Source organism: Microcebus murinus, chromosome 1, assembly GCF_040939455.1.
Source record: "Microcebus murinus isolate Inina chromosome 1, M.murinus_Inina_mat1.0, whole genome shotgun sequence".
Lineage (NCBI taxonomy): Eukaryota > Metazoa > Chordata > Mammalia > Primates > Cheirogaleidae > Microcebus > Microcebus murinus.
Window position 1 is genome coordinate 113,507,223 of NC_134104.1, and position 23,385 is coordinate 113,530,607.

At 39.2% G+C, this 23,385-nt stretch overlaps 1 protein-coding gene across 1 annotated transcript in view; it reads left to right on the forward strand.

Moving 5' to 3' along the window:
- The first annotated feature begins 8,517 nt into the window (after positions 1-8,517).
- SLC9A9 (solute carrier family 9 member A9) overlaps positions 8,518-23,385 on the forward strand; it is a 541,491-nt gene continuing 526,623 nt past the window's right edge. Inside the window, exon 1 of the mRNA XM_076004836.1 lies at positions 8,518-9,220. Coding sequence (XP_075860951.1) covers positions 9,046-9,220 — 175 coding nt within the window. The 5' untranslated portion in view covers positions 8,518-9,045. The remainder of the gene's footprint in view (positions 9,221-23,385) is intronic.

Consider the following 23,385-nt stretch of genomic DNA (forward strand, 5'->3'; position numbering starts at 1 on the left):
ACATTAGGACATGTCCCATTGCTGCAGGAAAACATTCAGCTGAGGAAATAGTTCTGTGGCCAATGATGTGAGGAAAAGGTTTTCAAAGATTGAAAACTCAAAAGCCAAGGAAAGGCAAAATTATGGGGAAAAGCACATGAAAAAGAGCATAATGATCCTCACTTAGAAATATCCACAGTGGTTTTAGTTAGGGCTTTGCTGAGGGTAATTCTCCAAATGAGGCCACCAGGGTGATAAGAGAGAACTTCATCTGTAAGACAGGGCTCCTAGATTATAGGAACTCCTGGACCAAATCTGCTGCAATGCAGGGCTAAACACCTCTTAGATTTCTGTTCGGGCTGGAGAAATAAAACAGGGAAAGAGGGTAGAATTACAGAGAATGCAGATTGTGAATGTGCTTAAGCAGGGAATGGAGGCTGCATCACTAGGCGGTGTTCAAACTCAGGGAGGAATTGGATCCCCAAATGCAATGATCAAGAGGGAAATAAAAATACATGTTATCAAAAATTTTTATTGTGGAAATTTTAAACCACACACAAAAGTTAAGAAAATAATACAATATGTCCCTATCATGCAGGCCCAACAATCATATAAAATTGTCACCATTTTTGTTTCAACTATTACTTCACATGATTTTATGATGGAGTGTGTTGAAAGTCCAGATGTTATATAATTTCAATACTAGTGAAGAGGTTTTTAACATACGAGATGAACACAGAAGGGATCAACCAAAGCCTTAGGTAAAACTGGAGGACTGGAGGTGTCAACCCTGCACATTTCAAAGTTTTAGAAGAAGAGAGTATCTCAAATGCCACTCGCTAATGGCAAGACAGTGTATACAAGTGATGTCTCCATTGGCACAGGAAGTTCAATGTTACAAAGAATGGGCAATCTCTTCCTTGTGGGTTTAAATTCTCTGGTAATGAGATCTGGATCACATGCCTAGTTGATGTCTATGTTGGTCAGCCTGAAACAAAAAATACTTTATCTGTAACTTTGCATTTTCTTCACATGCCTGCCTTTCCTTAGTGTGGATCTAAATTGTACTATTTACAAAACAGGGGAGAGATAATTTTGCTTGGGATCACAGCTCTAAAAGCATAGGATTTGTTTGCTTGTCTTTCCTGTTCTTTGGCACAGTAGAATGCATGAGTAATTTGTGGTGGGGTTAATTTAACTTTGTTGTTGTTGAAAAAGGCTATAGTCATTCTAGTGCTTCAAAGATGGCCAAAAACATTGCAGCTGCTGAAGGAAATCTGGCCCCTTCAGAATGAGACCAAACCAACAAAATTGGAAAGCAGAGACAGAAAAAGTTTAAATTTAGTTTACCTAAGTGAGGAGGGTTTAGTATAGAATGTTAGTGTTTTGTTTTTTTTCTCATAACTTAATCAAATAATTAATATTCAAATTTTGGTATTTGAATATTGTATTTGTGATATATTTTTTGAATATTTTTATGCTGGCATAAGAATGGTATACTTTTTGCTGGGCTTGGCTGCACAACAGCTCAACACAACTTATGATCAATATGACTTAAGGAAAATAATTGAATAGGGGTAAATTTTCCTCCTTTGATGTGGGATGGTGTTAAGGTGAGTTTGATGAGTTCCCATCTTCCTCACAGCCTTTAGCGACTACAGCTAGACCATTCAATGCACTGGTCCCAGGAGGATACAAAAGAAGCATCCTCATGAATGCAGGAGCTAGAGTCTTGCTCAGACACAACACAGGTTTCCTCTCTGCAGTAGGTCGGCCCTGCACAAGGCTGACCACGGCTTGGCAGTTAAGCCCGACAAATTTGTTTAAAGAACAAATACCTGGGGAGAGATGATAGGGAGCCCTCTGTTCCTATCCCTGCATTTCCACAGGGGTCCATGTAGGAGGAAACGTCTACCTACAATTCTGACCTCTGAGAAGTGCCATGAGGGAGCTTCTACCCTACCCGTGATCCCTCAGAACAGGAATGGTCAGTGCAGGCAATCCAGGCATCACATTGGCTGGACCACACCTTACTAGAAGTGAGTTTCCTGGCCTCAGGAGCAGAGAAGGTTGAACCTTTTCTCTCTTTCTGTGACCACCAAAGTGAGCCCAGAAGGTTGAGGGGAGGGTGGAGCCCTAACAGTCTTTCTCTTTCCTTCTGGTGTCTCTGCAAGACAACTCCCTTCTGAACACAGGCTGAGGATTTGGGTGTGGATTCTGCTTTGCAGACCAGGTTTAACTGCCGCAGGTGTGTCTCAGAGTGTGCTGTCCTCTGCCTTCTTGGAGATTCGAGGTGAGAGATAGGAAGCTTCTGGTCTAAGCCACATTCTCAAACATAGTTCATCAAAAGCCTTGTATTTTGGGTATACCTTGTTATCTAGTGCAGAGATTTGTTTTGTGTATTTTCTCCTTTGGTTAAGAGGGTAGAAGGGAGAAGGCATGAGGTTCTGGCTGCTGAATCTCTAAAAGAACAATTCAGTTTCTTACATGGGGATAAATCTAGTTTTAGGAGATTTTGGTAGAATGCCAAACTGTTTGAATCTTAAATTGCTGACAGTCAATTGGTTCTGCTTTTTCCACATGCAATGGTTCTCAGGAATATAGTGTCTTAACAGACATAGTATAAGTAAGTTCAAAGTACAATTAGGAGTACATTTTTGTTTAAAAAAATTTATTAAACATTTAAAAATTATAGTTTGTTTATTGTTCCTCAATTTTGAAGCCCAAATGTACTGAAGAAAAGCTCTTTAAATTACCCTTGTAGCAAGCATGCAAAGGATAAGCAAATATTCATAATTAACCATGTTTTTAGTGATTTTGTTGAGGAATCTGGGAACCGGGAATAGCTTTTCCAACAGCTGTTATAACACAATGTTCTCTGTTACCACTCTAATTGAGATTCACAGGTCCTGAATGTATTCTGAGAAACAATTCTTTCCCACACCTAGAGTTTAGCAATGGATATGGGTTATTTAGATACTTGGATCTTCTGATCGAATAATACAATTGTCATTATTTTTGTATCCCATAGTTAGCCTAGTCAACAAAGAAATATTCTTGAATCTGTATATGATATAACCACAAAGTTGCCATTGTAAGCTCCATCTTTCTTTGTGAATTTGTTTAGTTTGACTTTTCCCATAGTAATGAAGGACATCGTCACAAAAATAAAATCATCCTTTGTGACATCCCTTAAAATCTGAAAGCCTGGATTAAAATGAATGTAACCACTTGCTATTGATTTAAAATTCATTTTGAGGAAGACCTTGGGTGGCAGGGTGGGCTGTAGTGTGTGTGTTTGTATGTGCATTCAAGTTACACAGCCTTCCAAGAGCCTCGGTGTATTTTTAAACTTTTAATTTAAAACTTACAATTCAGATACGATATAACCATCAGAAAATGGCATTTCAAAGCAAATTGAATTTTTTCTCCAGAGGTGACATGGAGTTTTAACATTGTCAGTCATAGAATATGATTTACCTTCTTATCTAAGAGAACGATATTGTTTGTCACAGAATTTATTATGTAATTTAATTGCTTAAGTGTAAATAAAATTCGTCATAGGTGCTACTTAAGGAATGTTTTGTGCATACCTATAAATTGAGTTATGAAAGTTCCAAAGTGCACAGACTCTATACAGATTTGGATGAAATGAGGAATAGATTGGGCTACAATGAGAACTAAAATTTTATTTCTGAAAAATAGTATTTTCTAGCTTTTGTGATTTCTGGGATCATCTCCTAAATAAACTATCTGCACCCAAGTCCGCCTCTCAGGGTCTGCTTTTGAGGGAATCTACCCTGAGACATCCTCCAACAGAGGCTGCCTTAAAGGCTAGATTTTGAATTTGTTTAAGAGGGAGTAAGAAGTAAATCTGTCAAAATTTGTCTGAAATTTACATATTTCATTTCAGAAAGTATTTCCAAGCTTGTTCAATTTCCCCTTGTCTGCAATTCTGCCTTCTCTCCTCCTGTGTCTCTTTTTCTCTTTGGGGAAAAATGTAGAGATTAAAGAGAGGTGAGGGGTAGGATGCCTTTCTTTGTTAATTTATGCAAAAATTTTATGCTTTAACACACAGAAGTGATAGGGCAAGTCCTTTTAGGTAATAAGGCCAGAGTTATTAGTTTGTAAGACATAGAGTAGAAGTTATATCCTATGAAGAATGTGAATTTATCATGTGGAAACAATGGAAGGCTGTGTAACCTGTACACACATACAAACACACACACTATACCCCACCCTCCTGCCCAAGGTCTTCCTTAAAATGAATTTTAAATATTAAAGAAATGAATTTTCTCAGGTTTTTGATTTTAGAAAATTTAGGGTAAAACAAGTTGCAGCTTGGAGTGGCATCTCTCTGTCTTTTCCTCCCTGCCCTTGGCTTCGAGTGCGTACTTCTTCCCATGCCTGAAGCCTTCATCCTGGGCTGGAAGCAGGTTCCAGCCACAGTTGCCAGCCTGCAATTACCCAGGTCTTATGAAGAGTAACAGAGACCAAACAAAACAAGACACCAAATGAGTGACATTTTTCTCACGCTGGGCCCCTGAGGATGTGCAGGACACCAGAGGGGACCAGCAAATTGAAGCTTAGTATTTTTACTAAAGAAGTGCCCCCTCCAAAAGAAAGTGGGTGATATGCTGTGGACAGAAGGCTGGGGAACAAAGGGAGGGGATTGCAAGAAACAGGATGGAAAGGGGCTGAGCTAGCAATGAAGGGGGATCCATCTGGGACTGTCCTCATTCCCAAAGCTTCAGCTATAAGGCCATACCCCTCTGACCTCATTGGGATGACATGGCTAGATCACAGGCACAATGTCAGATTTGCCTTGACCCAGCTCTGTACACCTTTGGGACTCTTCAATGAAAAAACTGCCTAAATATTAATAATACCCAGTATGTAGTTGCTGGGCAAGGCCAGCCACAAAGCCTCTAGTGCAGGGGGAAGCAGATTCCCCTCCTTTCTGGTTATCACTCAGTGAGGACCTTCTTATGGACTTCCGGGCAACAAGGATCAACAATACAAAGATAAGTGCTCACCAAGGAAAAAACTGTGAGTTCTGTACCCTATTTTTCCCTCCGCAGAGCATGACTGGAACACACCTATTGCGTAGAAGAAGGGAATGACCCCTCATTCATGCCACACACGTTTCTGCACTTAAGTTGTGTCGTGAAATGATGCAGATCCTCTCATTTTACTAGTTTTCAGTGACCTTTATCTCACCTTGCTACCATAATAAAGAGCAATGGAAAGAACATGGAGTTGGGGATCCTGTCCTATGTTCATGGCTCTGGATCCCAGAGACCCAGATGTTGCATAGGATAAAGAGAATCTAGGTATTGGGTGGTGAATTTCATTGGGACTTAAGATTTATCATGAAATTTAACTTCCCTGTGAAATTTTTAAACCTTTATTTCTCTATGAGAATTTACTAATGTGGGGAATTTATATTATTCAAATTAGGGGTAATTTATTCTAATATGTGATTTTGGGGGGTGGGGAAGCTAAGATGGGTCTATGGAGAGTTTAGAAATAGGATAGGGGGTGAAGTTTTGGTTTAGTGCATTGGGTAGCTTTCAAATAAACCTAATTAGAGTTCTGTCCTGGCCCATTTCAGAAGCTTAGGGGATGGGGTGGGGCAAAATATGAAACTCTCACCTTACTGGTCTCAGAAAGGGCTAAATATCAAGGGAGAGGCCACCTGAATGAGGAAGTAGGCCCTCTAACCCAGGGCCTGGGCTGTCTTAAGCATTTTCTGTTAAGTCTAATGGCTGAAAGAGGACAAAAATTGGCCAAAGAGGGGCTCAGGGAGCAGGGACGACAGGAAACTCTCAGTACCTCTCCCAACCCTAGGCAAGCTTACCTTCTCAGCTCTCTGACCTCACGATCTCCACTATCCTCTTACAAGAGGGCTCTCAGGTGATTGGATTCTGTAACGCTGATTGGGTCCCATTCACTAGTGGGTGGGATTTCTGTGCTACATGAAGTTACGTGGGCCTGGGAGCGTCCACTCCTCAATTCTTTCTTTCACTGTGGCTGGATGGACAAGCTGAGACGGGTCATATGCACTGCAAGAGGCCGGGCCATCCTGTTTTTCCCCTTTGCTGCCTCTCACCTGCATGTTGCATCTTGCAGCAAGAACCTTCAACACAGTGGCCAGCAGGTGTTAAGACTGGGATTTAGAGAAAGGCAAGCATTCCTTTTTGGGCCTTGTGCTGAAGTTTTAGATTTTATCCCAATTTCATCTGAGAATCTGGCACTAAGGATTATGCTCACCAGGTAATAAAACAGTGCCTTATTTTTTCAATTGATGTCTTCCTTGTGTGAGTATCTCCCTTAGGAATCCCATAAAGAACAGTTATTATTAGCAAAACAGGATTTTTGAATTTGGGGATTCTTGACTACTTGGTGACCAACTGTCCTGGTTTGCCTGTGGCTGAGGAGTTTCCTGGGACACAACTCTTAGTGCTACAACCAGGAAAGTCCTTGACAAGGTGGGATGAATTGATTGCCCTACCTGAAATGCCATGTGAAAGCCATTAAACCCCACACGTAATTTAACTCCTACTGCCTTCAACATGTTGCCAACTCTGTGTCAGCCTTAAATCCCTCACCTGTAGAAGGGTTTTCTGAATGTTAAATTATTATACTAAATCAAAATTCCTTAGCATATTTTCTGGTTCATAGTAGATGCCCCATTGTTACGTGTTTATATTTTATTATCTTATTTTTATTGGAAACAACAGAATAAAAAAAGATATTCTGAAAAGAAAGCACAAAATAGAAGGAATTGAATTACTTTTCTGAGTGGAAGAATTAGAGAAGTTTTCTGAGCCCCCTTTTCTTTGAGGCTTTCCACCTCACTGTTATGCAGCATCAAGACTGAACAATGGGACAGTGAATGTATCCCACTCCTGGAATAAACCGAGGGCCACACCAGGACCACGAATGAGTGAAGTGGGATGAGTGGACGTGTGGCAAGCAGCTTGTAAACGGAGCAGCAACCATTCAGCCCTACCAGACTGTGGCCACGTGAAAGGAAGGCCCAGTGTGCCAGATCTTATAAGTTTTTTTCTCAAGAAGCCATATGTATGATTTTTTTTAATGTGAAATATACTGCTTTGATTATGTTGACATCAAATTTAAAACTTTTAAAAACAACATATAAGCCAATCAAAACATTCCATGAGCCTTTAACTATCTTGTTAAGTTTCTTTATTGGGTAGGAGAGTAAAATGGGGTGTCATAAGACAACAAAAGAAAAGTTTATTCTAATCAGACAGAATAATTGTGACAAAAAGAAACCAAAGTAATTGAATGATGACCAAAGAAAAGACAGGAAGTTCCCAGGATTTGAATTTGTGTTATCTTGTAAATCTAACAACTCAAGATTAAACCTGTGGGGTTGCAAAATTACAAAGGTAGAACCTGCTAGCAAAACTTCATGAAATGCTTGCAAGCATTAGCTGACAGGTTTCAAAACAGTTTGAATATTAGTCATCACAGATATGCTAAGCAAAAAGGGTAGTGAGTTAGAAGAACATCTACACTGCACATAAATACCCTCTGCTAAGTTAAACTCAGAGAGGAAATCAACTTCAAAAGTTGCATAAGGCAAAGAAGCTAAAACAGCAGTTTTATATTAAGTGGTTTATAGACTTTCTTTGATGGTGAAACTGTTTATTGAGGAGTTAGCTCCCAATAATATTACATGTTTCACCTCTAGCTTTTAGTGATAAAGATCTTTTCAGGACACATTTGTGCTCTTCCTACTCAACGAAATAACATTGTATAAGTTGAATACTAATTCTGTCAAAATGGGGATACTAGATGATTCATATTCCTACATTACAATAATCTGATGAAACCATGAAAAAGCTCACTTAACCCCACAGAATATTGAATTGTAATACAGGATCAAATGTTAAAGCCAAGCAAGTCATAACATTTGCTATATAAGCAGCAGAGCCCATGGTGTACTGTCTATTTCAAAAAGCATAAAGACATGAATTCATGCAGAATCAGCCTGCCAGATAGAAAAGAGAGGATGATCTGAAGAACCATCACCCTTATGGTCAGAGCCCTGTGTTTCTGGACCCTTCATTGTTGGTGGCAGAACCATTTTTCAATGTTTTGCCACAGGACAGAGGAGGTTGTTAGCTGCTGCAGATTTATGTGGGTCTGTATATCTGGGCCAGAAGCTCTACGGAGAGAGAAATCCGTGTGTGTGTCATTGCTCAGGATGGCTGTATCTTTCTTCCTTCAAAGATCTGTGTTTGATTTCTTTTATTTTTTTAAATCTACACATCCAAATAGCACAGCTCTAGAGATAGGGATAGAATTTTATTTTTGTCTTTTGCTTTCATTTTTTCTTGTTAAAAGTAAAACAATTTATTCAGAGTTTAAATGCTGCTCTGTGACTACCAATTATATAGAGCTAGAGAGTCATATACTAAATTCTTTCTTACTTCTCAACTTACAAAAAAACCCCAAAAAACAAAAACAACACAAAGCCCTCTGTGAAATCACTTTATTTCAAACCAGAGCTATCAATCCCCACCACACTGGCAGGCTTTGGTTGGAGAGGAAAGACGTCTAATACGGGTGAGGTTATTAGTTGGAAACTGACTTTTTGAACTTAGAAAATGTTGCTGATGTAAGGCGATTTTTTGTTGTTGTTGTTTTTAATCTACAACTCACCAGTTATGGAGCTTAAGAAGACTTGTTTGAAACAGTAGAACCATGGCTCCATATCTTACAATCATTGCTTACAGATTTTTCCACTATGGAAGATATTTTCATGGAATGAATCATTTAAAGACAGTAAGAGTAGATGATGAAACCACACTGTGGAGTTTGAAAAGAGACGGGGCTGCTTTAAGAGAGAAACAGGAAGTTGTAACTAGAAGCCATCTGAATACTAAGCCTGGGCAGAATGCTCGTGAAGTAGCAACTAAAGTGGCAGTGTTTATTCTGAAATTCTCCGGCAGCCAGACTGTCTTAGGCAAACCTTGATAAAATTAGTCCTTATCCAGGTTTTTATCTAGGAAATCCCAAGAAGACCGGAGAATGGAGAGACAGCAAAGGTTTATGTCAGAGAAGGATGGGTATCATTTTCAACATCAGGGAGCAGTGGAGCTGCTTGTCTTTAATTTTTTGCTCATCCTTACCATTTTGACAATCTGGTTATTTAAAAATCATCGATTCCGCTTCTTGCATGAAACTGGAGGAGCGATGTTGTACGGTGAGTGCATAAATTGTGGGATTGATGTGAAACTTGTTGCTTGAGCGTAATTAGAGACTTGTGCTCAGATGGCAAAGTACCGAAACTGGGGAAATGTGCTGATTGAAATGTCATTAGCTTGATGAAAGGTGCTGCAGCACAATGAATGCTAATCTCTTTCTAGAGGAGCTGCCGAAATTTGCCTTGTCACAAGAGCGAATGTCCTAGTCATGTTCTCACGCCACATAATGCCAGTCTGTTGACAGATGCCAGTCCATTGTCATGTGGGGAGTCAAAGGCAAGCTGTTTGTTTTTGTAATGATATTAGGAAGTGATGGCATTCCAGTCACAAATAGCAGCCGTTTTTCACTGGCAGCACTCATGAGCTTTATAAAGTTCTCACTTAATAATGTATAGAGTAAATCCTCTTACATCAACTAATGGGAAGAAGAAAACTTGCAGAAAGAGACCCCACCCTTCCTATGGGAATAACTGTGTGCAGGCCCATTTTAATTATATGAATAATGTTTTATTTTCTTATAGTAGTTATAAATAAATGGGAGTTTCTTGATGCCGGACTTTTCATTTCTTAGCCTGATTTTACATGTTCTAATTTATAGCTATTATTATTAGTAGTAGTATTTGCTATTTCTTTCTCTCTCTCTCTTTTTTTTTTTTTTTGGTTTGTTTTTGAAGTCCAGATGCAGAAAAGCATTTGTTTAATTCCCACAGTATTGCTCTTTCTGTGCCATTTACCATGTCATCCCTTTCAGAAAGTTTAATAAAGTATGACAGAGATTATCTAGTCTGCACTCTCAATTTTTAAAGCAAAATGCACGACACCAGTAGTTTTTAAACTGATGCTATTGATGAAATAGTTTGCTTCACCATTCTTATTATAGCTTGATAATGGAGGGGAACTTTGAACACAGTGGAAACAGGCAAGACATTACTATAATTCCTTGCAAAGAATATTCATTTATATTTGGGCTTTTCTCACTTTGGAAGTCCTGAAGCCCTTTTGTATGCCTGAGGTTCAAGAAACAAGATCAATGCACATGATGATCTTGCATATATGAACATGTGATGTCCTTATGTTAACAGTTTGTAGTCATGCTTTGAGAATGTAAGAATTCCTGTGCCTTAACTGGATTCCACTGTGAGAGATGTGTGAGCTATATATAAGGCAGAAGTTTCAGACTAAGCAGTGTAATTCTTTTGAGGAGGCTGATGTGTTGATCCATTCAGAGCACAGTTAAATTTCTTTGTATTGAAGGTCTTAAAATACACAACAAAGCTCCCATTTGAGTGGAAAAAAAATCATAATTAGGTTGAAGAGCAATAGCTAACAAAAAGGACATGAGGCTGTCAGCTGTGAAGCTCTTGGGTGCCAGTCATTTGCCCACCTCCATCATCGATGGACTAGGATCTTTCTCTTGACTTGCTAATAAATAATCAGCAAGGACATAGGATCTAATCTTAGAAGCTACAAAAAATGTAATTCTTGGCATCATATTAAGGGCTATATATGCTTTAGCAAAACAGCACAGATTTAAAAGATTACTAACCTTTATTAGTGGTAAAGATTTCTTCACTGTCCTGAATTGGATTGAACTATGACTCATTTACAAATTTCAGTTTATCTATGATGAGGATATTGTTTTGTGAAATCTTTGATTACATTTTTGATTAAAATTCAGACATACTTTTTATTCACAATTCATAAAGTAACTTTTGCTTTTGAGCCTAAGAAATTCCAGATTACCCTTAATCCTTAAAAACTCTTAAATTGTAGTTGAAATTACAAATTATTAGTGCATTTTCCAGTATCATTGAGATAGCATTTCTGTAAGTTGCTATTCTTAAGGCAGTTTAGGCTTAAAGTTTGTAAGAGTGGAATTAAGTTATACTGCTTGATTTCTATCGTTTCATGAATTTCTTATGTGAAAGTTATTGAAAGCAAGTTCTGAACCAGTGCAATGTAAAAGGATTATAAAAATTATGATACTTAATATATATGTATAACTATTCTATTATTAGATTTTGAGTATCTTTGAGTTATCTGGAACTATAGAAAGCAATGAAAAGACTTATAGTGTTGTTTACTTTTTGTTAGCATAGAATCATAATTGTTGGATTTAAGGGAATTTTCGAGGTCATCTTCTCTAGCTCCTTTATTTTACAATGAAAGAAAATGAATTTCTGACTAGTGAAGGGAATTTCTGGAACTGAATACCAATTCATGGCAGGGTCCATGTCTCTCATCCACATGTCTTCATAAGGTTCATATTGATCCTACCAGAGCTCTCACTGATGTCTGAAAGTAGTCCACATGCGTGGCGTTAGTGACTTCTCATATTTCTTCTTCAGGGATGACCTAAATGTTGTATCCAAGATATCTATTGAGGACTTTCTGTCAGTGATGTAATAAAATCATCTGAAACTACAGTAGAAGAACAAGATGAGACACTCTCATAAACATTTTTTAATATTAATAACGAGGGAAAGGAGATGACAAGTGAATTAATTGCACAACAGCTATAAATGAACTTGGAATTCATAGACTGGAAAGGAGTCTTAAAGATCAGAAATCCAACATCCTCATTTTGCAGACAAAGAAATGAAGACTTAGAGAGATGAAGGTCATGCAATCAGTTAGTTGCTAGGCTGGGATTCAACCTCCATCTCTTCACTGAGTAAATTCTTTCAGTGATCTTCCTGGAGAGGGGACTTGTCTGTGGGATCCAGATGCATCCTCATACTATTTAAGCTTTCAGGATTAGTCTGACTCTCTTTTCCAGAAGATCCAAAAGAGTAAAATTTCAGCATAAAATTATACAAATCCCTTTATCCATCAGAGGATTAAACTCATGGTTTTTGCATGGTTTCTGCTGGGGGCATGGTGATAACCAATGAGGAAGAAAGGAAACAAAACTATGTTTAAAACTTAAACTTTTAAAATTTGTTTAAGGAGGTGAACTTTCATGAGTAGACTGTAACTCAGTCATCTACAGACACATACACTTGTAACAAAACATCTTCTAAGATTTAGCGGGCCTGCATCTAAAACTTATCAATGAATTTGGCTAACAGTTCCCCTACTGCACTGAGTACTGATCTTGCTCTGGTCAACTATTTGCATAATGTGTCAGTTACCTCTGCACCAAGGATTGTAAATATTTTTCTTAAGCACCAAAATTCCTATAATACCTCAGCCTAGTCTATTATCTTATTTTCTAGTGGTATTATTTTGACATTTGTCAAATGTCTTTAGAAGGCTCAATAGATAATACATTTTATCAGTATACCTGGGAATTCAATTTAAAAATTCTAGGGATCAGGGTCATAGGAACTGAGCTCTTGGAGTAAAATAAGAGGAAAAGTGATCAGGCAGAATGTTTAAGTGATATTTTATAGTTATTGTTAGAATAATTTCCAAGTTCTCATATTTCTTAAAATATAATATGAAGAGTTGTAGAGACCAAGAAAAATCATGTGTAGTGTTTGGCTTGCCTCTGTGTTGATTGGAGATAAATGTGATACTTCAAATAATACAAGTAATTCATTATATGTAAAATAGCTTTTCTCCTGTCATTAAGAGTCCTAGGATGCTTTTAAAAATCAGTGGCAGCATTATAAGAATATTTTTGTTTCACCAGGAACAGTAATGGGTAATTGGGTAATTGTCTCTCATGACATTCTTAGGCTCTTGTTATTTCAAAATCAAGGGATTAGAATCCATAACCGGTTTAAAATATAAGCCATGGTGATATTCATTTAAACTGGACTGAAAGCTTAAATGACTATTAATGGTCAAAATATTGATTGACACCAGCTGGTGCACTTAGCGCTGCTCACTTAGGACCTTGTATGCCCTGTTCGATGCTCATAAAAGAAATTTGCTCCTTGCTCTCCGATAGCATTAAGAATTCCATTATATATCACTGGGGGCTGTCCATACTTTATGGGACATTTATAATGTCATGCATTTGAGAGTTGGGATCTGAGCTTAGGGAAAGAACAATTAAACCTCTTAGAATTCTGCCATTGATTTCATGTAAGGGGTAGTCTCTGAATTCATGTAGAAATTTTGTTCACTGTTCAGTGGGCACAAAGGAAATTTCAAGCCACGAAGTGGGAGATTTGAATTCATTAAACTATGCCATGTTAAAGTGTTTTCTGATCTTTTAGGAGTAACTTAGCAGTTTAATACTGCCAATTTAATTCACTCAACAGCAGGTTTTTTTAAGATTTAAAGAAAATATAGTTATATAATGAATTGCCAAGGTTTAAAAAATGATCTTTTGCAAAAAACCTTCTGAAGGCATTAATTTCCTTCTAGCACTCCTGGGAGGTTCCTCGGGAAAAATTTTGGGTTGTTGGACATGGTTTGGCTCCACCCTACTGATCCAATTTTACCGTCCTCCTGCCTAGCCCTGCCTCCCATAGGAGATGCTTACTACCACTTCACCCCCTGCCCCTTGCCTTCAGAACTTCCTTCAGACGTTCTTTATTTAATAAAAAATGGCATGCTTGTGGAGAAAGCATTGCTGTTCTCCCATGGGGATTTGAGTTTTTCAATCATGATGATTGTTTTCTCAGTAGCTAGATTCATTATTTGGGGCAAGTGACTTAACTCCTGGCCTTAGTCTTCTCATCTGTAAAATGAGAAAGAAATGAACAAATATCACTAAGCTTCTTTCCAGCTGCAAAAGTCTTTCAAACTTCAGGCCAAGACCAATTTGAACAATTAAGTGTATTTTAGCCACTCCAGCCCAAACCAGTAGCTTTCCTCCCAGAACCTGACAGCCTATAATGATACCTACTCCTAGTCCTTTCTCCCAGGCAGGATTTTAATTAGTGTTATTTTACCACTCTTGGTTCTTCCTGTTCCTTCTCTAGTTTTGTAATGAGTGCTCAGTAAATCCTGTTGAATTCTTGTCAGAAAGGTGAGGAGAACAAATTACACCTTTTGAGGGCTGGCTGCATGTTCAGCTGTTTGTGGATTCATTTTTTTATGAAAACCAGAGTGACTCTGGTTTGAGGGGGAACAGGGGGCATGGGCAATATACGTAATCTTAACATTTGTACCCCCATAATATGCTGAAATAAAAAAAAAAACACATGATTTTAAAGAACTTGAGAGATCTAGGCAAGGTTTTTCATGTTGTAAGGCATTTGCTAGAGAAAGGGTGAAATAAGCAGAAGCAGCAAAGGCATATTGTTCTCTGTAGATTTTTAAAGGTTGATTTTAATAAAATAGCTTCTACATTATGAATAAATAAACAAATAAATAACCTATATATTCTGCTGTGCTTCTGAATCCCATAGGAGCTACAGGGGCAGCCTTTACCAAAAACTGCTAAGAATTCCCCTCTCAGGGTTCAAAAGGCTAATGACTGCACACGTCAAGAAAATAAATTCATGATTCAAATTATTTTTGTAGATATTAAATATAATCTCAACTGAGCCTATATGGTTAGGAAAGTGGGGACATGGAGAACTAAGATCTGTTAAAAATTATATATCAAAAGTTTGCTATATAATAATAAAAATGGGTAACAAACAGCATTTACCATATAAACTATGCTGTTATAAGCACTTTACATATATTATTTAATCCTCACAAAAAACACTTTTAGATAGGGAAACTGAGACACCAAAACATTAAGTAACTTGCCCGAGGTGACACATCTACTAATAGCAGGGATGGAACTCAAACCTTCATGAGACCACCACCTGGTATCACAGATCTGGATATATTTGTGTGTATGTGTGTGTGGGGGAGGGTACTATCATTTTTATGTTACAGACAAGGAAACTGACATAAAGTAACATAAAGAGACATAAAGTAACTTGCTGGTAGCCAATAGAGTTGTGCTTCAGACTCAGGACTAAAAAACACATGTTCTTTCACCTATATCACACATTTAGTACTAGAATGGTTGCTGTTATTTAATAAATGTCTACTCAGTGCCAGATGATGGTATCTTAGGAAGTTTACAGAAGAAATACATAGATTGAGATACCTAACTGTATCCATAGCTGCTAATACTCACAATATCCATGCTAAATAGGCATCACCTTTAGTTTGCATATAAGGAAACAGAAACTGAGAAAATATATAACGTGGCTAAGGCTGCACAGAGTAATTGGCAAGAACACTATTTTGAAAACTGGTGCTCTCAAATTTTGGCCTCAGTTGTTGTCCCATCAAAGTCTGTTCTGATATGTAACTCTCTCATGCAGCCAGGCGTGGAAAATGGTTGAGGGTAGGGATAGTTAAGTTTCTCCTCTACGTTGATGCCTCAGAAATGTTACACTGTCCATGGCAAAAAGCCCGCGTGGGAAGCACAGGGAGAGCAGTACTGTGAAAGTGCATCCACACAGAGTAGCTGGAGTTGAGATATCCCAGGGAGAGTGATGAGGCCCACCTAGAAACAATTGCCCCAGCTTCAGGGAAAGCAATATTGTAAGTAATGGTTTTAAATATCTGTGTTGTCATAATGGGTGTGGCAGGTGCTGTAAATAGTTTAAGAAGGGACATGGATTCTTGTGAATAATGCAAAATAGGCTTTCATCCTATATTAGTTTAACTGAATTTAATTTTGGAAGAGACTTCAAGAGATTTAAATTTTGGTAGGTAGGATTATCAAGTATGCCTCTGGGCTCTCCAAATTCTGAAACCTGTGTGCATGAAGCTGAGATGGTGTAGATTTTTAGGGGATTCCCTAAAAATCCCCTTGTATTGGCAGGAAACTTGTATTTGCAGGAACTATTGTCTGCAGGACAGTGCTTCTCATAGTGTGGTTCCTAAACCAACAGCATCAGCCTCACCTGAGAACTTGTTAGAAATGCAAATATGTGGACTTCAACAACTAACTGCCAATCTGCTAGGGTCGGGGCCCAGCAGTCTGTGTTTTAACAAACCTTCCACGTGGTTCCAATGCACTGAAATATAGAACTACTTTGCTAGGCAAATAAAATTGCAAATGCATTTCCAAGTTTCATCTCCTCTGTTTTCCGCTTTTTCTTTCTCATCTCACTGCCTTCCTATGCTGAAGAGGAGGGTTGGACCATTTCTCTTTACTAGAGAGTTCCCCTTTCACTGTCTTCAACACTTTGTAATGTCTCCACCTCTTGTTTGAGGGGAAAAGATAGACTGTTTAGTATAAACATTACAAAGTAAGAAACCATTTGTTTAGTCAATATGTCTCTGGTTAGATATCTCTATTTCTGTATTTCTTCTGTCAGCTTTCTAAGATAATTGCAAGGAAGGGGGTGTATAAGCTGGTGGCTGAGATAGTTTCTAAAACATAGATATCTATAATACTGTGCTAGAAATCCCAGAGTCCTGTGAAGTGTATGAGTCATGTGCATATGCATGTGTATATGTTTGTGTGTATTTGCATGTGTGTTATGTGTTTGTATGTGCACATGTGTATGTGTGTTATGTATGTGTGCATGTGTGTACATATGTGTGTGAGAGATGAGTGCATGTGATGTGTGTGTCTTGTGTGGTATTCAGTGTGCACCAAGTATAGGTGGTAAACATTAGACACCCCACTGTTGCTGCTCAACTAGGTTCATTTGCCCGCTGCCCAAGAGGAAACCTTAATGCTGAGATAGCAGAGTTTATGGCAGAGAAAGAGTTTATTCCACATAGTGCTAAGCAGGGAAATGGGAGAAATTTCTCAAATCAGCCTCTCCAAGAATTTTGGAGACAGGGTTTTTAAAGACAGTTTGGCACAGGCAATTGAATCGGATAATTGACTGGGTTTGGGGTAGAACCATAGGGTTGTAGAAATTATCTTCTTTGCTGACCAGGTTCTGGGTGTGTGTGGGGGGTCAGTTCCTCAGTATGGGCCCCTAGTCTGTGTGGGTCAGCTGTTCCACTGGAATGCGGGACCTGCAAGATATCTCAGAAACTAGCCCTAGGTTTCAAAAAGGTGATGTTATCTGTGGAGAAAGCTAAGAATCTTTCTGACCACCAACTGTGTGACTCCAAAGTGGCAATTATAGACAAGTAAACAGGGTGACAGTGGCTAATTATTATCATTGTTTTTACCTAGGCCTTTACCACAGTTCTCTCCTTGCACCCTTTTTATTAATTTGTAAGGGTGGTTTTACCACCCTGGTGGAGAATCTGATGGTTGGGACTTTCTCGCTCTTTTCACGTGACTATACTGTGAGAAGACAGAAACTTTGAATGAGGCATTCCAAGGTAAAACAGCTTCATGGATCACTTTATACCTTGACATATAATGAGGTATTCTTATTAGCAGATGCCCCAGACCTGTTTTGAAATCATTCTGGGACACTTCTCTTCATCAAAGCAACTTGATAGTGAGCCAGCACAAAACAATAAATTGTGTCTCTTTTAGAAACATTCACACTTTCCTTTAGCCTTTGAATTTAAAAGGTTGGTGGGAGGACAGAGAAAGAACAAAAGCCCTAAAAAACCTGAAGGCAGTGTATATTTTTACTTTCAGTTCTATTCCTGACTAATCTCAGGGTAAACCTAAACTACTAAAAAGGAAATGCATTTATACATTTAAAATTCAAACTCATATCATCTCTCTATATCAGTGTTCTAACAAAGACTTCCTCCCAAAGATGAGAGGAGGATGGATAAACATCAAATAAAAAGTTCAAAATTTTGTAGATGCAGTTGAAGTCATATTTGTGAATACTATCTTACAGACAGTTTAATGTTTCTCATTGTTTTGGCTCATTGTTTTAGATTATTTGTCATACCATTTCCTTTTTGTCCACACATTTGAGTCCTTATTTCATAATTTTTGAATCTGAATGAAATCACAGATTTTCTGCCTTAAAGAGTCTCCCTCTGTAAAAAGTCCTAATAATGGTAAAGAACACTCTTCTTGAGCTCTATTTTATTCCTTTTATCTTGAAATACCTCTGTCCGAGTGCTCTAAATTGTTCCTCATGTAAGTGTAAACTAAAGCTGATGTTAACTTCCTCTCTATGTCCTTACTGTACCTCAATTCTCTCTTCTCCCTTCAGATATAATAATTATCCCCAAATGCTATTTCCTGTGCTCCCAAACAGAGCAAATCTGCCTCCCAACAAGAAGTTCACTCAGTCCTTCCTCAGGACCTTCTTGCCAACCCTCTCTCCCTGCAGAACCCTCTCCACCTCTCTGCTACACCAAGGCCCTTTCCCTGAGCTGCCCAAAGTGCCCATCCCAAGTTGCTTGACGTGCCTACTCAGTGCTGTGCTTGTTGATTTCTATATACTTCTCTGTAGAAAGGCATGCCCTCTTCTCTACCTGGCAAACTCACATGTCTTTAAGAACCTCCTTTGTGAAGTTTTCCCTAACACTTTGTGAGGGTGGAGTTAGTTGGTCTTTCCTTTAGGGTTCCTTAGGACTTTGTACATTCATTTGTAAAAAGGAAAAAGAAGGGCTTTTATATTTGTTAATATATAAGATGAATAACAAGATGCATTCGGCTGCAAGATCCAAAAAACCCTGACTTAACCCCTACTTAAGCAATAAGGATGTTTATTATTTCTATACCTGGAGGTTCAGCGAAGAGTAGTCTTCAGGGCTGGTTGATTCAGCAGCCTGTTAGTGTCATGAAGGACAGAAGTGTTTTCTTTTCTGCTGCTCTGCTGTTCTCAGTGCTGACTTCAATATTAGGCTGTCAGTGAGGTGGGTATGGTAGCTCCTAGTGTCCAAACCAGGCCCAGTAACATCCTTAGAAACAAAAGAGTTCATCTCTCCTGCCTTTGGATGTCAACGTTTTCTTAGAAGCCACCTAGCAGGTTTCCCTTCACTTCTTAGTGACAGGAATAGGGTCATATAACCATTCGGAACCAACTATGAGCAAGGGGAATGGAAACATCCCCAGAGCAAAGAGTGAGGTCAACCTCCTCGAACACGTGACTGTGTCAGGAGGGGTGGGTAGCTGAACAAGTCGGGCTTTGTTGGTTAAAAGGGGAGATGGATGCTGGGTTGGCAATCGGTAGTGTCTGTTACACTTATCAGGTTGAAATATAATATTACATACTTTAAAAATTTATCTTGTTTTAAAGAAGGGCAATGCTTCATTAATCTAGGTTGGTAGCCACTCTAGATTATTCTTGGTAGCCACTCAATGCATTGAGAGTGAAAAAGGCACACAAAAAAATTAGTTCTCCTACAATCTTCATGCATTAGCTACATTTACTTTAGGCTCCTAAATTCTTATAATATGTAGCTTTAAATATATAACTTCGTAACAGACCAATTAGATACATGCGTATAGTTGGTCTTGCTGCCTTGTGCAACTCCAAGGAAGCACGGCTCCTATAGATGTAGAGTCTGAAGGGATTTGGCTGCAGTTGTGCCATGCAGTGGGCACTGCGTGTCATGGTGTCTGAACACAATCCGAGTGTCGAGATAGCCAAAGAGGTTTTAACACTTTTGTGTTTTAAAAACCATTCTATAATCTGTTAAAGATTTTTTTTTAAAGCAAGTTCCCATGCATATTCCTCTAAGAAAAGCCACTTTGGGAAAATGCTTGAGCATCATGTAGAGTGACTGTGGACAGGATGCAAGGATGCCAGGGGCATGGGCCATGAAATGCAGACAATATAAGAAGGAGACTTAGGAGACACTTAATGTACCTTGTTCTTACTGGAAATTAGGATCACAGAATTGGGTAGAAGGAAAAGAGCTAGTAGGTTAAGATATTTTAAACTTTTAGGGGCAAGACCATATTTTATTCATTTTTTTTTTATAACTCCCACAAGTCCCAGAGAAATGCCCTGGATGTCTGTGGTGTGAACACAGAATGAGTAAGTGAGAGAATAAGGGAATGGAGTTTTCTCTTATTTTCAATGTGGATAATGAAGTGAGAACCAGTCTAGAAAGACAAGGCTCATGTTTCTAAATGTTCCTTAGTTTGAGTGCTCCTGAGGCTGTTTCCTCCTTCCTCACTCCCTCCACAGACATCATGCTGCCAACACGTCAGGCGTGTGCTGTGTGACAGTTACAGCGAGAGCTCTGCAAGGACAGGGACATCATAGCATTTGGTGTGGTGTTCCCTACATGTGACACTTAAAAATGTTGGCAACTGACTATATAAACTCAGAGGATCCTTTTCTTTTTAACTCCAGGGGAGTTTTGTGAACTTAGAGAAAGTTGAAATACAATCCTGCCTAAATGTTTGGCTTTTCTAGAGGGAAGGAGATGAAAAATAGCACAGAGTCTCTGCCCTAAATAGTCTCATTGTCTGCTTGGGGAGATAAAACCAACGTCTGCAAAGCAGCGCTGAACAATATAAGTCTTTATAAAACGTGTCCCTAACGTGTGTGATTCAAACTATTAATATAGATGCTGTAAGAACACAAACGTGCAGGAGCTCGATGAGCACAGACTCCATCAGAGCACAGGTTCCCATGGGTGGGACTTGAGAGGGACTTTGTAGGATAGTGAGTGTTTTAGGGAGGAAGTCTATTGTCCAAGCTCCATGGGGGGTTTGTATGTTGTTGTAGTCAGGGTTCACTAGACAGCAGGTCCATACTGCTGTCACCATAGGTGTCCAGGTGCCCAGACTTGAAGAAGCGGAGCAGGTATCTGCACTAGAATTTCTGCCTAGAGAAGTTGATGCCACCAACAGGCCAAGGGGACAGATGTTAGAGAAGTGTCTTGTGTGGGGGGACCACAACCTGGGGCCAAGGTTGTGTGCACATATGCTGGGTGGGTATCATTTTATTGGGGCAGGTTGACTCCTTTTCCCCACAGCAAGTAGGATGTTTGCATCATGGTTTGTTGACAAAAGTGGTGCTTTTGTGTTCATAAGCCACGGCAGCTTATGAACACAGAAAAGAGTCTTCTCTTTTCTCCTTCTGTGGCACAAGTGATTTATGCTTTCTTTATCCTGTATCTTGGTGTGGGTGTAAAAACAATGCCCTCTCATTACCATTTTCTTCCTACTAGCAATGCTATTTTATCTGTCACCTAGTCACATACAATATTGCGCTGGTGTGCGTTAATTCAACACTCCACATTTGTGTCAGCATATGGCTAAAACACTGAGTAGACATTTGGCTATAAAAAGCATTATGAAGCTCTATGGGTAAGTATCTGGCTTCTGACAGATAAGAAAATCCCAGCTGCTGCTATGGGTGCATGAGTTTGTTAAGCAGGTGTTCTGAGAGGCTAAAGTTTTTCCACTGGTCCTTATAATCTGCCAAGCTATTGATTCCTCTCAACCCTTGGGGTTTAAGGAAAAGTAGGGCCAGATCCTTTTGGCTAATGTATTAATTTGGATCCTCCAAGAAGCAGATGCTGGAAAGAGATTAGTTATACAAAAGATGTATTGGGGGAAATTCCTCTGAGAGAAAACTGGGAGTGAACTTGAGGATACTGGGACAACTCTCACAGCTTGATGCATTCCCAACCCCTGTGGAGACAGGGAAGGAAGGAAGGCTGGGTAGGAAATCTTTAGGCTGTGGTACAGTTCTAAGAAAGGTTTGGCAAGGCTTCTGGGGTATCCATGAGCCATGGTTGCCCTGCAGAGGAGTCCCCATCTCCCTGCCTCAGTATCCCTGATGAGCCCAGTCACTGGCTGGGAGAGACTTATGGGAAGCGTGGCCTCGGTGTGAATGGGGTGATGAATTCCAGAGCCTAGAAGCTGAGAACATTGGCCAACTGCACTCCTCACAGAGGGAGATCTATCTAAGAGGAGATCTGTCTAAGCCAGTGTTACATGGCTGTTACATCTGGTCACCTCTGGCTGAAGCAGCTTCCTCCGTTTACTTCAGTGTGCTTCTTCTTAAAGACTGGGACCAGAGCTGGTGCACAGAACCAGGCATGGCCATTTGGGTTTGGAGAACTTGTATAAATTTAACCACACTGGGTACTAGGCACTCGCTATTATGATGGAGCCTTTGTTGCTTTCTTTGCTTGGAAAGTATCAGTGAATTCTTCATGTTTATTTCCTGTTATTTCATTGAAAACATTTTTCAAAAATAAGCAGCTCACCCTCTGGGAACTTTGACCGAAATTAACATGGGTTATTTCTGTTCCAGCCCCATGCAGTTAGTATCTTGTGCCTCCCTTCTTTGCATTCCATGCCAGTAGAAAGAACAGTATGGTTCATGGCACTTGCTAAATAACTTTTAGGAAATGAATCCTTTCTAGGCAAAGAGTGTTGAAAAAAGTGGTGTTCTTATGCAAGCGACCTAAACCACTTGAAGCATAGATGATATATCTTCCCGTCTTTTTCCTGACTAGTTTTACTGTAGTCATTTGACAATGCATGGATGGTTGCCCACTGTTCTGTGGCAGATCAAGCACTCAGTGAAGGTTATATATCCATCACTTATCTTCTCTTTCTATAAAGGTTAGGATACAATATTTCTAACTACTGTGATAGGGTGGGCCAAACACTAAAGCAGAAATAAGCAAGATAGTCTTGAAAGAAATATATTTCTATTCTCACCTCTCACTCTAATTAGTTTGCTACATTGTTGCCAAAGTGATAGTTCTTATATGAAAATTTCATTGCTTTACTCTCCTGCCTAAAATCTTTCAATAGTTCTACATTACCATTGGATTAAAAATAAAAACTTCTTAGCATGACAGAGAAGCCTCTTTATGACCTGGTCCTTGCCTATGGTCACAATCTAGAATTTTCTCTCTTTCTCTCCACTTATTCTCTTATTATACCACCAGTGACTCCCTAAATGTACCACATTTCTTAACTCTCTCTGTATTTATACGTTGTATTAATTAAGTTATCATTAGTGATTGCTAACACAGTAATACCAACATGTCAGTGATTTTAAAGAAGTTAATTTTTCACTCTCATAACAGTCCAGTGCAGGTATTCCTGGTTGGTGGGTGACTCTCCTCCACCTAGCATCTCAGGGACCCAGGCTCTTTCAGCTCTGTGACTCTGTTTGCCATTAGGGCCTTTGATTCCTCCCCATCCGGCCGATACATTGGAAACGAGAAGTACAAAAACTCACCTACTTCTTCAATGCTGTGGCAGAAGTGACACACACCACTTCTGCTTATATTCCATTGGTGAGAACTGACTAGATGCAAGACAGCCAGGAAACACAGTCCCTGGCTGAGCAGTCACTTCCCACCAACAATTCTACACAAGGGGAGAACACAGATTCTATTGTCACGTGCTGCCACCAAAACGCGGCCTGGATCCCAACTCGTT